The sequence below is a fragment of the Manacus candei genome, unplaced genomic scaffold (assembly GCF_025592945.1).
Source record: "Manacus candei isolate 608988 ecotype Guabito, Panama unplaced genomic scaffold, ASM2559294v1 h1tg000034l, whole genome shotgun sequence".
Lineage (NCBI taxonomy): Eukaryota > Metazoa > Chordata > Aves > Passeriformes > Pipridae > Manacus > Manacus candei.
In genome coordinates, this window is record NW_026138082.1 from 14,814,195 (window position 1) to 14,830,144 (window position 15,950).

The 15,950-nt window shown below is 42.4% G+C and overlaps 1 protein-coding gene across 2 annotated transcripts in view; it reads left to right on the plus strand.

The window, feature by feature from the left end:
- SCML4 (Scm polycomb group protein like 4) overlaps nucleotides 1–15,950 on the plus strand; it is a 70,392-nt gene that overhangs the window by 45,093 nt on the left and 9,349 nt on the right. For both annotated transcript variants that reach the window (XM_051792411.1, XM_051792412.1), the window contains one exon: nucleotides 10,184–10,453. In XM_051792411.1, coding sequence (XP_051648371.1) covers nucleotides 10,184–10,453 — 270 coding nt within the window. The remainder of the gene's footprint in view (nucleotides 1–10,183; nucleotides 10,454–15,950) is intronic.

A 15,950-nucleotide genomic window follows, 5' to 3' on the forward strand; every position in this document is an offset into this window, starting at 1 on the left:
TTTATGAAATTGTATCTCCTTGTGGATGCTAAGCACTGAAGCTATAAGCAGACAACCCTTCAGCAGGCAGCCCAAGGGAAATCCTTCCCACATTCTGCTGAGCTGTTTTACCTTCACTGACTTGAAGGGGTGCAAGAAGATCCATCGCTTTTGAGAAGCTATCCCTAAGGGTTTAGACACTCTGCTCCCAGTGGTGATTAATGAAAAGCCAAAAGGCCTTTTGTCTTCAGCCCAAGATGTGCTCAGTGCCATGGCAAAGGCACCGACAGTGCTGGAAATTGCCTAGGCTGCAGCCATGGAGATTAGAAAAGAGAGCCAACCTATGAGATGGAGTTTAGAGATGCTTTAGTTTTCCATATGAAAAGGTATGTGCAAGGAAAGTGGATGAAATGATGGGCATAAATGCATGAAGCATGATGGATGAGATAATATCCAGTATAGAAAAGAATACCCCAGGTATATGCATTTAATTCAAGCTTTACAAGCATAGCCATGTGGAGGAAGTATGGACACTTTTAGACCTCCAGTCAGGTAAATCAACTCTGAGCTCCAGGTTTAGCTTTAACTTTTTTTAGCTGGTTAAGACTTTTCCCTGGAGTGATATGATTCCTTTAGGAGATATCTAAAGTTAGGAGTCCAGGCTTTTATTTTAAATAGCTTAAATTAAAGTTGGAACAGGAATTTCCATTCCTAAACTTTTAAAATATTGATACAAATACCTGTGATCCAATATACCAGTATTTCAAGCAGTCAGATGAGCAGGCCATGAGCCAGAATTGATGATGAAAAATCTATCCAAGTGCTGCAAGCATTAGCCAGCGTGACCCACCTGTTTTTTCAAAGACACAAGTGGGAAAAAAGATGATCCTTGGGATCCTTACGTTGTGCCAATTCAAGCCACATGAGATAACATCACTTGGGAGTCACATGTGGTGTGTCAATGTAGGCTCTGAGAGCCCATGGGCCATTAAATGTGCAGCTCCTTGCTGCTGGGTTGCTATTACAGCTGGGGTAATAGAAAGATTGGATATGGCAGTGAAGGGACTATGAGAGAGAAAACCAGCACTTACTAAGCAAAAGATAAAACAAGGAAGCTTTTAGAAGAGAGAGCAACGCTTGCTTGCATTTTGTGAATCTGAATGAGAGGGCCCTTGCATAATGACTGCCTGGTACGTGGTGCCTGTGGCAGGGCCTGGGCTTGCACCTCCATGGGAGGCAGCAGAGGCAGCTGAGAGGGGGGAAAGGGAGTCTGGTGTTTAAGCTATTTCATTTTCAGCGGTTTCAAAGCAGATTCAAGTTTTATTTCATGGAACGTTACTGATTTTTGCTTGGATGTTCTTCAGTTTTTCAGCTCAGTTTTTCACCTCCCCCATGTTGCTCTCTTTTTTAGGCTTTAAACATTATTCCTCTTTACCTTCTGTTTCTCTCTATCCATTTCCAGTTCACTGCAAAACAAATGAAAACCCATACACAATGGTGTTTCTATTTTAATGGAAATAAAACATTCACTTTTCTCTTGAAAAGTCATGGCCACTGTTTAATCAACAGTACTCCCCAGTTCCTTAGGATTTATTTGTCTGTGGTAATTATAGAGAGTACATCAAAATGACTTTCTGAAGCATCTGCTGGAAGAACAATAATCTGTTGGCAAAATGAGTGCAAAGCAGGGGATTAAAGCAATTAAGAGAGTAGCAGAAGCAAACTGTTGGTGGTGACTGTGCAGTTTGGTGTTCATGCTGGGATGGTGCTGGCCATGGGCAGTGATGAGCAAGGTAAGGGTGCAAGACAAGGACATGTGCCACCAGCAGCTGGGCAAGAGAAGTACTTCCCCACCTCTGACTGCAAATAAGCTACAAATGGTGGCTTGGGGAATCAGGTACTTTATGGTGGGTTTCTTCATGGATAGATAAGGTTACGCAAATGACTTAAACAATAGGGTGGCAGTGGCTTACCACTTTTCATTAGGGAAGCTGAATTTAAGGAAAATGTAGTGAGGCTGGAGATAGATAGGGTCCCAGGGCAAGTCCCCTGGCAGCATGGCATAGTGCAGCACAGTGATGTGAAGGGAAACTGGCTCTACGGGATCATGGAAAGAGGAGGAGATAAAAAGACTCAACAAAGGGGAATTGGTAATTTCCTAGCTGCTGGGATTGAGATCAACTAGGGATGTCAGAAGCAGCAGCAGAGAAGACAGGAAAAGAAAGATTTTGTGAAGGGGTACTAAGGCTTTAGGGCCCATATATGATGTATTTATATGACAGAAGAAATATCAGAAAGTTCAGCTGAGCTGCAGCAGTAGGCAGGGAAAAATGAAGCAGACTTTATAAAAGATCTTATACCTGCATACAAACACATGCACAGCTCATGCTTTATATGTACTCTGCCTAATTCTGGATAAGACTACTATTATTTATTAATGAGAAAGCACAGCTTATTTTGCAGTTACTGCACTTTGCTCTAGACATCTCACTTCTTACATCTCAAATTATTTGTTTTTCAAACAATAAAAAATTGCTGATAAATATTTTAAGCCAGTACTAAGCAATATAATTCAGGAACATTCATCATGGTGGTAGCAGAACAAAAATGCACTTAGTACTTAATCTGCAGAGAATCCCAATATATAATACCTTGAAATTTTCAAATAACACAGTCGTTTTCTTCTAGTCGATTTTATATACAGCTTTTTGTGACTTCTAACAATGCTGATTTATAAGAATATGGAGTACATTATAAACTACCTGGATAGAAAAGCCCCTCTAGCTAGTGCTAGAAGCTGGAAACTGAAAAAATTGATTGTGGCCATCTCCCTCTGCCATTGCAGAACCACTGCTGTGCTAAGACAGAAAACTATACAACCCCGATAAATCTTCTTTTCATGATGTACACCTTGGTATAACAAAGGCAAGGGAGAAAGGTAGAGAAAGGAGGAGCAGGTCTGAATCAGGCAGAAAGGACCAAAGGAAGACTTTTTCTAAAGGCCAGATCCCTGTGTCATTGAAATCACTTTGCCTTAGCTTGTGGGTGTGCCTAAACAATTAGCCTATGATGTATCATAGGACTAAAACCTCTCCATTGCAATACAATACATTCACTCAATCATCCCAAGCCCTTTAAAAATGGAAAAAGTTGCTCAATAGGTTATTTATGCACACGAGCACATTTTATTATTAAATCTAATATATTTGTCAGCAGCTAGCTTGTGAATTTACTCTACCTTTTTATTCATTTTGGACAATAAAACCATGCTGATCTGTTCCCAGCTGGTTTTATTCCGTGGTTCTACTGCATAAAACACAACGAGACTGCTGTCTGGGCTGCAAACACTCAAGAGAAATGGTTTAAATAATGAAAAAAATTGCCTATGCTGAAGACCTTGTAATCAGGACAACATTGGATTTTGGAAAATTCTCTAAAAAAGTTTAGATTCTCGATGTTAACTGACTGGCAGCTTGTCCTTGGGGAATTCAGCATTTCAGTTCCTGCGAAATACGTTTTAGCAGCTCGGACGCAGCCAGATGATACATGGTGCAGTAAAGCCCCAGACTAAACCCTGGAGAATTCATTGCAAGTTTTATCTCCACTGTGTGACCATGGTTTCAGTCTTCATAATATCTGCATTCACAAGCGAATGAGGCATATTTACATTTTTCTGTTCTGACTGACGAGTAACCCCCCTTTTTCTCCCCTGTGGATGCAACTGTGTGTCCCTATAACGCATGCAAAAGTTATCCTGTAGAATGAAAACCACAGGCGTGACAGTCCTGAACCGCTGTTGGCAGATGCCCTGGGCTGCCTGCTCTCTCACTGCTTCTCTGCAGCAGCCTCAGGGATGCTGTGACTCCTTAGGGATGTGTCTCCACACCACACTGCCTTGCCAAGCAGCAAGCAGCTTGACTCTGATGCCACAAACCAGATGTCACTCCCTGTAATGTTTTCCATGTCCAGCCAAATTGTGGCAGCCTCGGGTTGGTGTGGAAAAGGTCCGGTCCTTGCCCAGCTGTATAGCGTGCAGATGCATGCACCAGAGAGTGAGTGGTGTTGATACAGTACAGAAATGCCTGCTAAGGGGTGACATCGTATTTTCATTGTGCTGCATGTCTGGACAGGCAATGGAACTAAAAGGAATGGGCTGGTGCTGTAATCCCAGAGTAAATCATAGCAGGCAGAGCTGGAAAGTCCTAATCCATCATACAAGACTCCTATCTTTAGACAGATACATCCAGGCTCAAGCTACAGGGAAGATAAGGTCCATGTTCTGTTCCTGACTGGACAGAAATGTGTGAGGCTATTTGGAAGGCACAGAAAAAGTTCTTTTATAATCTTATAAGTGTTGATGTTAAAACAGAAGATAGCAGTTCAGAGCCAAGGCATATCTTTCACAATCTTAAATACTGTTTACATCTTTCTGCTCTCTCCCTTTCTGGCTTACGCTAGCTTGAACTGATGGTTAAACTCATCTGAAGAATTTCCTTTCACATTTCAGCATTTGCTTTTTGTTTTTCCCCATTTCTATTTTTACTTTCATCAAGGCTGAGATTCAGGGTTTCTAAGCTGCTGCTTAAAACTGTCCCCCCACAACTCCCAGACAGGACAAATACCATCCATGTGCAGGAAGCTGGAGCCAAACTCAGGAACTATAAAATGCAGGCAAAGATAAAACCTTATAAAGAAGGAGTCTCTCAATAGGATTTTGACACTGTGGTGGCTCCTCTCAAAATGACTGGGAGATGAAAAAAGGCTAGACCTGGCTGGGAAAAAGGAGAGGTCTGAGGAAGCTATGATATCATGCTGCTTAAAATACAGAGTTCACATCTGGTCAACCCATTATAGACAATATATGGTAGCACTTTAAAAGGTACAGGGAAGGGTCAGAGGGCAAAGCCCATCACTAAATGATACGAGGAATAGGAGATGACACAAAAAAGGAAGAGTGCGGGCAGAGCAAAGAAAGAAAGAAAGAAACCTATATTGTCTGTAAGGAAAAGAAATTAATGGGGAATTTAATTAAAGCAAATGCAAATGATTGGGCATTGCAGGTGGTGAAGTAAAAGGTTATGAAATGATATTAAAGTATTCTCCTAGAAGGAAGGGCAGATATCCCAGGAAGATACTGGTGTCTGAAAGACCTCTCTGGTTTGGGGATCGCTGTGTGCTCATAGGTAGGGGTATGCATTTCCAGCAGTGCCTCATGAAGCCTTCACCCAGATGCAGCCACTCCATGGCTGTGCAGGACATGACCTGTTAAGTGGGAGAAGGGTCTCTGGTCCCAGTTCACTGCCCTGACCTTGGGCTCTGCTGTTCAAGCAGCAATCTGGGTACAAACCCAGAGAAAGGCATGGGGATATCAGAAAAGGAAAGCTGGATCAATGTAAGTCGGAGAGGGATGGAAGGGGAACAGCCTGGGGAAGAAATGGCTATGCAGGTCAGCAGTATGGGAGGAAGGAAAACAGAAAAGAGAGACAGGAAAACAGCTGGCAAAATGGGAAGAGGGTGATGCTGCAGGTGCAGGAAAGCAGTGTTAGAGCAAGAGATGGTAGGAATACGATGGAAGAAGCAGTAGAAAGACATGATGGAGAAGAATAGAGGAAGAAACTGGGCGGGGGTATAAGGGAAGGGAGCCTGAGATAGGTAAAGGAAGAGACATACAACACAATCAGTGGTGTAGGAGCAGCAGCAGGTGAGGAAAGCAGCACAAGGCATGTTTGGCCTGGGAGAAGGCAGAATAGAGTGTCTCTGGAATGTAGAAACAGCTTTTACCTATAGGAGAAATTTTAGCAGAATAAGTTTGGACTTTTTGTGAGATGTAGAAGAAAAAATAAGAGATTAGATCCACTATTCCCAGATGCTGCAGTATGCATCTATGTGGTACTCCATAGTGGCAAACAAATAGGATTGAGGCAAAGAACTTAATGTGTTCCAGAAGTGAGAGACAAAACAAGTATTTCTCTTCATCCTAATGGAGAACTGGGGTCCAGAGATGAGAGATAACCTGACCGAGGTCACTCCAGAAGGTTGCAGCAGAGCTGGGATGATAGCTGCAGGTTCTCAGGCTGTTCTAACTCTCAGCTGCCTAATCTTCAGGAATCTGGCTAGACACAATACAGGCTGTTATTTTAAAGAAACTCAGATAAAGAAATGTGTATTTTTAAATTGCAAAAGTGATTGTGGCTTTTCTCTCTTCTCTGTTGTTGCATTTTAAGGTGTGCTGGATGTAACAGCCTTGGGCTTTTCAATCCAATAACCTGTGCACCACTCATGGAAAGGAAAACTATGCCAAAATGGCTTGAGCATCTCAGAGTGGTGAACAGCTCTAATGGAGACTATTGTGCCTATAGCAAAAGCTCGAAGCAGCTTTCTCATAAATCTTACTTTAAAGCATTGTGTACTAATTTCTCCATAGTATGTGACACTGACTGCCTGGAAAATAAAATATGGAGTGTGACAGAATACAAAAGGGCTAAGCTACAGATTCATGAAACCGTTGCATTTTAAACCTCAATAGAGAGTCATATTTTCTTCTATTGTCTAAGAAAACATGTTTTTTCCTAATTGGCCAAAGTGGGATTAGAAGCTGTGAAAGCCATACACTTTATAAAGCCTTCTGGGAGTTTACAAAAGGCAGATATTTTCATGTACATCATCAGTGGAACTCCAAGTCATGCAGCTTCTCTGTGGTACAAACTAACAAAGAGTTGGAGAAATATGAGCACAGAGCTTCCCCATTTTCTTCAGTTTTCGGACAGTGGAGCTCATCCCTCCTTCTGTGCCACAGTAAGGACACCCTGGACCCCTAACATGAGCCCTTATCATGGTTCTCCCCCACCCTCTGTGGTTGCTTCTTGGAGTGGAGAAAATGTCAGTCATAGGATCATAGGACAATTCATGTGGGAAGAGACCCCAGGAGGTCTCAGGTAAAACCCCTTGCCCAAAGCAGAGTCAGCTATGGGATATGGGATCCTACCAGGTTGCTCAGGGCTTTGTCCAATCTGGTCTGCAGAGTCTCTCTGGGCAGCCTCTGCCACCACCCCACTGTACTCATGGGTAAAAGGTTTCTCCTTATATGCAGTCTGAAATTTTCATTTCAAGTTCTGCTTGTTGTCTCTTGTTCATCTGCCACACAGCACAGTGAACAGCCTGGCTCTATCTTTTTAGCAACCTCCCTGGGGGTTCTGTGGGGCTGCTGCTAGGTTCACACCCCAGGCTTCCTCTCCCCAGGCTGAATAAGTCCTGTTCTCCCACCTCTCCTGAGCAGGGCAAGTGCTTCAGGCCCCAGGCCTCTTGATGGCCCTCCACTGAACTCACTGGTTTGTCCATGTCTGCCTGATATTTCAGACACCAAATCTGGATGCCAGGTTAGATCCCTGTGGTACCATGCTTTGTACTGGCCTCCATGCAACCTGTCAAGTGCCATCCACTAAGCCTGATCATCCAAAGAGTTTCTCAGTCATCCCAACCGTAATGGTCCAATGAAGACATTAACGTGACTTTTCAAATTTCCAGAGCACCTTCCACTGGGGAATGTTTCATACAGTAATGCATGGAGGCTCCTGCTTGGTCTGTGACAATAGACATCATTACTACCATTTTGGAGCTCAAAACAAAGACGTGGAATAAATTGATCTAGATCAAGAAAAGAGTCTTAGGCAAGATTAGGAACAGAACAGACAGCAATTGGCTCCTAGTCATAGTCTTGCACACAACTCTCTTGCACACAAATCACGGGTGTCCTTCCACAGGAAGATTTCATCTGCACGTATCTTATTTCACACAGAATACTGAGAGAGCCCGACACCAGTCAAAAAATCCCTGGTGCCTGCTCACAAATTTTGGAGTAATTTAAATCCCTAGTAATAAAAGCTGTATGCTGTTTATTTAGCCTGGCTCTTTTAATGTGCTGTTTGTTGTCTTGATAGTCTATGTCTTCTTCATATTGTAATCATATTAAAAGAGCATTCTTTTCCTGGAATAAAGAGGTAATGATTCACAAGAGGCATAATTATTCCATGCAGTGCAGGCAGGATGCTGCAGAAAGAGCCGTCTTCTTTATGCGTAAGAGGCTTTTATTGCAAGTGTTCTACACAGTAATTAAATTCCTTTGAATGAGGAGGCTTGATTGGATTTTCTTTGGTTTATTGGGAGGAGTCTGAAAAGCAAGGTATTTAGCTCAATCACTATATAATTTTGGCATCTGTTGGAGGTTAGGGAGAAAGGTTCAGGGTGTCTGATTCCCATTTCTCTTACATGTTGTGTTAGCTGAACTCCACTGAATTCAGTTGAATTACACCCTATCTGAATTTGTGTGAGAATCAAGCTCAAAAACCCCTAGCAGGAAACAGCAGTAGACCTGAAAGTATGCTTTAAGAATCCAAATAATCTAAGGGAAAAAAGCCTTGCTAAAGGAAAGTTACTTGCAGTTTCAAAGGCAAGTGTCCAAAAGCGAGGAAACTTTACATTTACAGCTTTCCCTCAAATCTGATGTTTGCCTTATGGCGAGTCCAGTCTTGGCCCAAAGTGGGACAAAGTTTTGAAAGACAGCAGCAAGAAAATAAAAAGTCAGGCAATCATGTAACAAAAATCTGTTCTGTGGCTTAACACCCAAGCCAGGATGCTGGCATGGCACAACTCTTTAGTATTTGAGTTGTCGAACTAAATCATGTTTGTTTAACATCAGCTACGGTACACAGCTGCCAAGTAGGTTTTGGGTTTTCTTTTTAAAGCAAAAGAGTAAAAATGTAAATTAAAAGGAAAACTCTGCTACATACAGCCTCAACATCTATTAGCAATGTAGTTTCTGTCTTACGGCAGGAATTACAGCATGAATTCTTGTTATTCAATAAGGCTATGTCAGGAGGAGGGTGTTGCTCAGGCAGGGAAGATGGTGTGTGACACCCTGGGGGTAATTTCACCCTGCTTAGATGTCTCTGGAGGGAGCATACGCATGATGAGGAAAGTGGACTTTTCAACAGCTCAGAGAAACATCTTGGGGCAATGGAAGGCACTTCCCTAATCTAGGGGCTCCCTGCCTGCCAGGTGTTAACACCCAGTGGGAGTGGGAATCTCTAAAGCGCAGATTGCCAGTAGCGTTCTGTGAAGGTTGGGATCTTAGAGAGGTTTCCAGGAGCTCTGCTGGTATCCCAGTAGTGATAAACCTGGGGCTGAGTGAGAGGAGGGCTGGTTTTGCAGGGAAAACAGCAGTGGGAACGAGGAGGAAGACCTTTGATAATCTTTTGATGAAGACAAAAAAAAAGGCAAATAGGAAGGAGCTTGAATATCGATGCCTGTTAGGAGGAGACTGGGGCTAACCAGAGGAGGACAATGACATGAACTTGGAAGTGACTGACCTGGACCTAGGTCTGAGAAGAACTGGCAAAAAGAAGTCTGCACACTGCAAAACCTTAGACTAGACCTGCCTCATGCCTGTCCATTAGACCCCAAACCCCATAGGGGAATATAATTCTCTAAAATAGGTCCTTAAGTGCAGAATTTGGTTTATTATGAGGAATCTGAAAAGCAAGGTATTTAGCTCCTACCTAGTGTGAAAAGTACAATGCAGAGGAGAGGAACCATAGCAATGGTCTGCAATCATCTGTGATGTCAGCGTGCTTGTCCGAACCCAAGTCAGGTCCAAGTGACTCCCTTACACATATATGTCTGTGATAAACCTTGGGTGTACTCTTCAGTCATCCTTGCAGGATACCAGGCCTGATGGATGTCTGTGGCTGAGGATACTTCTGATTCATTCTAATTGCAGCCAGAATGCTTTGGTTTATTACCTTCACTCCCTCCTACTGGCTGCCAGGCATGAACCCAACAAACTTGTCCCATTGTCCTCCCCTGCCTCTTTCCTTTCAATTCTCTAGTCTTGGTGGTATTCAAGGCAAATGGGACCCACCAGTCCGTGGCCCAGGACTTTACAGAGGATATGCTGTAAGCTGACATGGATGACTCACATTAAGCCATAGTTTTCCTGTTGTGACTCTACTGACCTCTGAGTGGTTGTGCTTCCCTTCATTAATTCTTAGCAAGGATCCCTCTTGGAGCCAGCTATCTGTACAGAAAGTTGGAAATGGAGCTATACTTTTTGATCAAAGAAAAGGGAATTTTGAAAAAAAAAATTCACAGACTGAATTAAAACTGGTTTTGTTTTACCGATGTTTCTTTTGTGTCTGGACTTCCTGAGTAGAAACAGTTATACCTGAGGACTACCTGGTTGATCCTGCAAACGGGAAGCAATACAGCCTGGATCCTGCCAATGCTGCCTTCGGTTGCATGGGTTCCATGTACACTGTGCGTCAGAGTCCTGCAGATGGACATCCTGCTGGAGGCTTCTCTTCCTCCTGTAGCCATCATCCTGCTCAAATGTCTTCAGGGGGGTCCTCATCTACTGGCTTGCGGCATCAGAATTCCAGCCCAACAAGGAATGGGGCCTGTCTTGAAGGAAATAGAAGTGGTAATAAAACATCTTCCATTTAGTGATGTGCTATGCAGGTGCTGTACTGGAATCTCAACTCATTCCCAAATTCGCTAGAAAATTAGTGAGGTAGTTCTGTGATAGAATCCATCCAGACCACTCATGCTTCCACTTAGAAGGAGAAATAATAACCTAGGTAAACACAAAATCAATCTGTTCATCATTAAATAAAAAGGTGAATGTTTCCTGAAGCTGTTATTATGTAAAGATATGTATTATGTATAATTGTGTGGCAATCACAACTGTTATTATCAACTTAGAGATATAAATATTAATATATAAAGCTCTCCTCCTAATTGATTGATACTGCCTACCGGCAGGTTACTTGTATGACACCAGCTGTGTATAAGATATGATGCAGAACAAACCCAAATATTAGTGCCTACCTTAAAGCATTTTCGCAAAAGGTTTTGCTTCCAGTGTGTGGCCCATCCTGCCCCTTTAATCATGAACTAAGACAGATTTTGCTTGAAAAAGACTCCTCAGCAGAACATATATTTTTTGAAATAATTTAGCTCACTGCTCAAGGCTCTTTTGTTCTTCAGGGAGCAAAGTCATAAGAAGTTTATCTGCAAATGCAAGAGATGCCATGGGAACCACTGCATTCAGTGACTCTTCTTTTTCCCTTTCTTTGTATTTTTGTCCAGTTACACTGCTAGGACTTATATTTACTGGGTCAGTTGCTCTGCCCATCAGCTATAGTTCCTATTAACCATGATTTTTTTTTTTCCTCTAGAAATTACCCAAGTTCATCAAACGGGTTAGCTAATTCACTGAGCTTCCCTTAACTTTGTTTGCATTTTCCAAGTTCTCAATTAGCAGGTCTTTATCAGTAGTGATTCCAACAGTGTCTTCACCTTTACTAATTATTCAAACTTCATTTATGCATTTTTCATTTTGAAGATAGATCTAACAAAGGAGTTGAATGTCTCAGCCATTTTTAAGTCATTAATTTCTTTCCTTCCTCATTTATTAATGGAGTCTACCATCAATCTAGTGTGGGTTTTTTAGAATCTTTATATATTTGCAGAAGCCTTTCTGGTTCCCCTAGTCCCTTTGTCTACCATTAGATCATTACATTGTCTTTTTCCCCTTGCATTGTCCCTGGAAACTTCAAGTGATTCTGCATATTCTTGCTTGGAAGCCATTCCAGAACCTCTTTCTTTTTCCTTTTCTTAATCTTCACTTAATTCTTTCAGTACCCCTCACCTCCCCAACACCTGTATTATTTCTTGTTCCTGAACTTTTGCTATTTAATATTTTAGAGCATTTTTCTTCCCAAACATGTATTATCCTTGTATTCACTTGTTTATCTAAGTCTGCCTTCTTAAATGCTCAATAACTACCCAAAACCACCATTCACTTTGCTATTATTTTCACACACTTGTTTCCCTGGTTTACCCCTGCATTAGTCTGTTATAGACACCACTGGTAAGTGTTTGGTTCTCATGATTTTTTCCTTTACTTACAGAGTCAACTTTACTTAAAGCAAATTAGATAGTATAGAAATGCACTACTGCAAACAAGTTGTAAAAGGTCATCACTAGGAACTGGTGGCCTCAGTTACAAAGAAAAGGAAATGAAAAGCCACTTTCAGATCTTGTTCAGTGCCTCTCAGGCTGCCATAATCAGGTGCTGGAAGGACAAGAGGCTTAACGTGCCTCCTACTGCTTCCTTAGAGCCTCCTAGCAGAACTGGGACCGTTTTGTCAAGCTTTATAGTTGGCAGCTGTGAGAAGCCAAGACTTAACAATGTTTTTACTTACTTGCTTTAAAAATCTTTATCATTCTGCTTGATATCACTCATTATCTCTTTGTAGTATATGTGAAGAGCCAGGGCAGTTCAGAGCAAAGGTCTGTCTAGCCACACATCCTGTCTCCACCATGGAACAGCTGCGTGCCCCAAGGAAAAGGATAAATGGAGAGGTGGTGCACTACCCACTACCCTTTCTGCCCTCAGAAATTTGTGGCTCAAGGACTTCCTGAACCAGAGGTGGCGGATTCATGTTTAGTAACACTTCATAGATTTGTCTTCCCTGAATCACTCAGTGGCTTATTGAATACTTTGTGCATTTCAGCACACAAAAAATTTCCATGCTTAAAAATGTACTGTGTGCAGAAAACTCGTGGTATCAGGGGATGGAAACTATGTTCAAGAGCCTGAAGCCTAAAATCAGAGCGTCTTAAGCTTGTTCAGCTGCATTACTTTCCCTTCTTGTTTCTGATTCTGAATGTCACCGTTTCTCTGTCTCAGCCAATGCCTTGTGAAAGCTCTGCATGGTCCTGAGCATGAAGCTAAGCTTCAGGAGACAGCTCCATCTCTCTTTTTGTGACTTCCCACAAAGCCCACAGTCTACAAAATGAAAGGTTGAAATATGGCACATATTTTCTCCAGAACTGAACCAACAAAAAAGTCATAGAGTGGTCATGCAACAGGCTTTGCAGGTTCCTGTATTTCTCTAGCTTAAAACTTACTAAAGCACTTTGAGGAGCAAAGAGGAAGAGATTGTGTTCGAACCAGGCATCCATGACATGTATCTCTAAAGCAGTTACAACTGACTTGAAGCTGTTATATATAATACTTGGGGTTAATAGGACCCATCCCAAAACACCTTAGTATGTTTTTATGTGACAAGTATTTGACACTTGCATAGCCTCGATCCTCTGGAATCTCTGTGTCATTTGGCCAGCTCAACAGTAAAGGGCTTCCTAAAACCGAAAGGTATACAGTGTATATAATTTAAATGGTTATGGATTCATTGATACTGTTGGTGGTTTTTTTTTTAATTTTTAACAATTTACTAGTCCTGGTATCACCCACTGTAGATTAGGATCTACCCATACAGAGATGGGTTTCCTGTCAAGGTCTCTAACAGAGGGAATAGCAATCCCCTGTGCTCCACCCATGTATGGCAGCACAAACAGCCAGTGCACATTTGTGCCACCACCATCCATCACGTTTCCTCTGATCCACTCAGCTGCTTTCTGGAGACTCCAGCAGAGTCTCCTGTAGTCCGTGGCAGTAGCCAGGTCCTCTGAGACAGAGGAGAGCCACTTGCTCTCAGACACATCAGGCACTTTTCTGTGGCTGTAATGGGCAACACAGTGAGATCCATGAAGTCAAGGTGCTCACACAGTCATGACAATATCACTTCCAGCATTAAGACACTTTAATGTTTCCAGTGACAGACTGGTTTCACCTCTTACTCCATTTGCCATAGTGTCAGCTCTGTAACACTGCAATCTCACCAGAGTCCTACAAAGCATTTCCTGGTCCCCCTTAAAATTAGAGACCGTATTTCTTCACAGCTATCATATTTTCACCCACCACGTTGCTTCCGCTTCTACTGGCAATCCCAGACTTTTAAAATACACATCTTTCTGCTATTGCCTTAATGCAATTACACTGGAGTTTGATTACTGCCTTCACAAAGTCTCTCTTGCAAAAGTCTTTGGAATCTGCGTATGTGTTTTTCTCCTTTCTAGGCATAATTTATATGTTGCCGAATCATAAGTAAGCAAAGATGAGTAAGTGGTTGATATGGTTTGAAGCTGGCTCCCTGCCAAGTCTCCAAACCTTACCACCAGAGTTCCCCCCCCCCCCCCCCTCAAACCTCAGGGAGAAGAGGGAGAAAAAAAAACGAAAGAAAACCCGAAACGAGAGAGAGACAACCAAAGTGAGATATATAAATATATTTACACTTATATACAATTAAAAAATAAGGGAAAGGGAAGGGGGAAGGGAAAAAGGAACAAAACCAAAATATTATATATATAAATATCCCAATTAGCAGCCCAATATCTATCCACTAAAAGAGTTAACAAAGAAATAGCTCACTACTCTCCTGGGACAACTGAGGGTCGCTCCGGAACGATCGCCGGCAACCTCTGTCTCCCAAGGTCGACAAGGCCCAACCAGGCCTCGCTCCCCAACACGGCAGACTCAACAGCAGGGAACCTGCACCTCCAAGCCGCCGGAAGGAAAGAGGACGAAAACCTCTCCTCCTTTCTTCTTATAATCCCAGCTTACGTAAAAATCGTAGGGAATACTGGGTAAATCTGGACCCTTCCTTGGTTACAAACTGGTCACCAAGGAAGGCCTAGCCCAAACCACCACAGTGGTGCATGCCAGTCTCTGTTCTTATCCTCTTCAGTTTGTATACTTACAAGGCAGGGATGGGCAGGACTCATTAAAAAGAGGAAGAATTTATCTCTGAAACCTCAAATCAGTCTCCTATTTATTTAGGGATAGTTACGAAAAATATCTTGCCTTATTTATCATGGTGGGCAAATATAATGGAAAAAACCATAATCATAAAACATATCTCATTGCATAGCAGAACATGTCTTTCAAGTGGAATGGATGAGATTAAACCTCAAAGCTCTCATTAATGCGATTGGAAGCTTGATGCCTAATTCTCCTTGATTATGCTAAAAAATTCAGAAAAAAAAATAAAAAACATCTATTTCAGAAAGCCAGTTGGGGCTGCTAACAGATAAACATGCACTTTCCTGTCATCATTTGCCAAACTGAAGCTTTTAAATCAGGGAAGGAATAGTCAAGGACATCATAAACCTTTCCAAGCCTGCTTACATAACAGACGAAGCCTTTATCCCAAGTACGAAGAATTGTGTGTTCAACCACTATATAGTAACCTTAACCTTGCCCTGTAGCTTGTTATTTTTATGTAAATTTTATTATCCAATATTAGCAGTTAATTATTATCACCTGAGGGTCTTTGTTATAGAGGCAATTTTGCTTGTTAATGCATATATTTCCTGAAAACGTTTGGGGGCACGTTTGGGGTTAGAAATTTCTGTTTTTCCGGAATAATGCTGCAAGCACCTCGTGGGAGCTAGATCCAGCACCTCCCCAAGGCAAAGGAGCTGCTGATGGCATTGTGAGCCTCACTGTTGGGTACCATTTCTTCAGCAAATAGAGCTTGCCTGCTAATTTTTTAGGACATTTACAGTCTGAAAGTTTTGGTGCTTTCAGTGAGCTGCCTTTTTTTTTTCCCACTACAAAAGAGAGGCAAAGTAAGAAAAGGCCAAATAAATATTTAACGCCCATGGCCACATCTCATGCAGCTGGATGCTGGGCTGCGTCTGCAGCAGGTGGAGGAGCACCTGCGATGTTTCATCCCCACACAGTGTGTTCCATGCTGTAAGTGGGAGCAGCTGCTACCCTGGTGGGACAGGGACTCTTCTCCGATGCACTGCTAGGCTGAGGACACCAGCCAGGTGGTGCTTGACATGTCCTGCAAATGCTGGCCAGTGCAAATGGACGCGTTAAACCCAATCTTCTTTGCAGAGCTCTCTGCTGACCATGGCTCATCAACCCCCCCCAATGCTCATAAATATCCTGTAATTGTATCGTCCCAGATGCCCGCTTTTCTGATACCTCTCCTCCCACTTGGCGTGCCATAGATTTTTAGAAAAGTGGCTTCTACAAAGCCTTCCTCTTGTCATTTTTTACA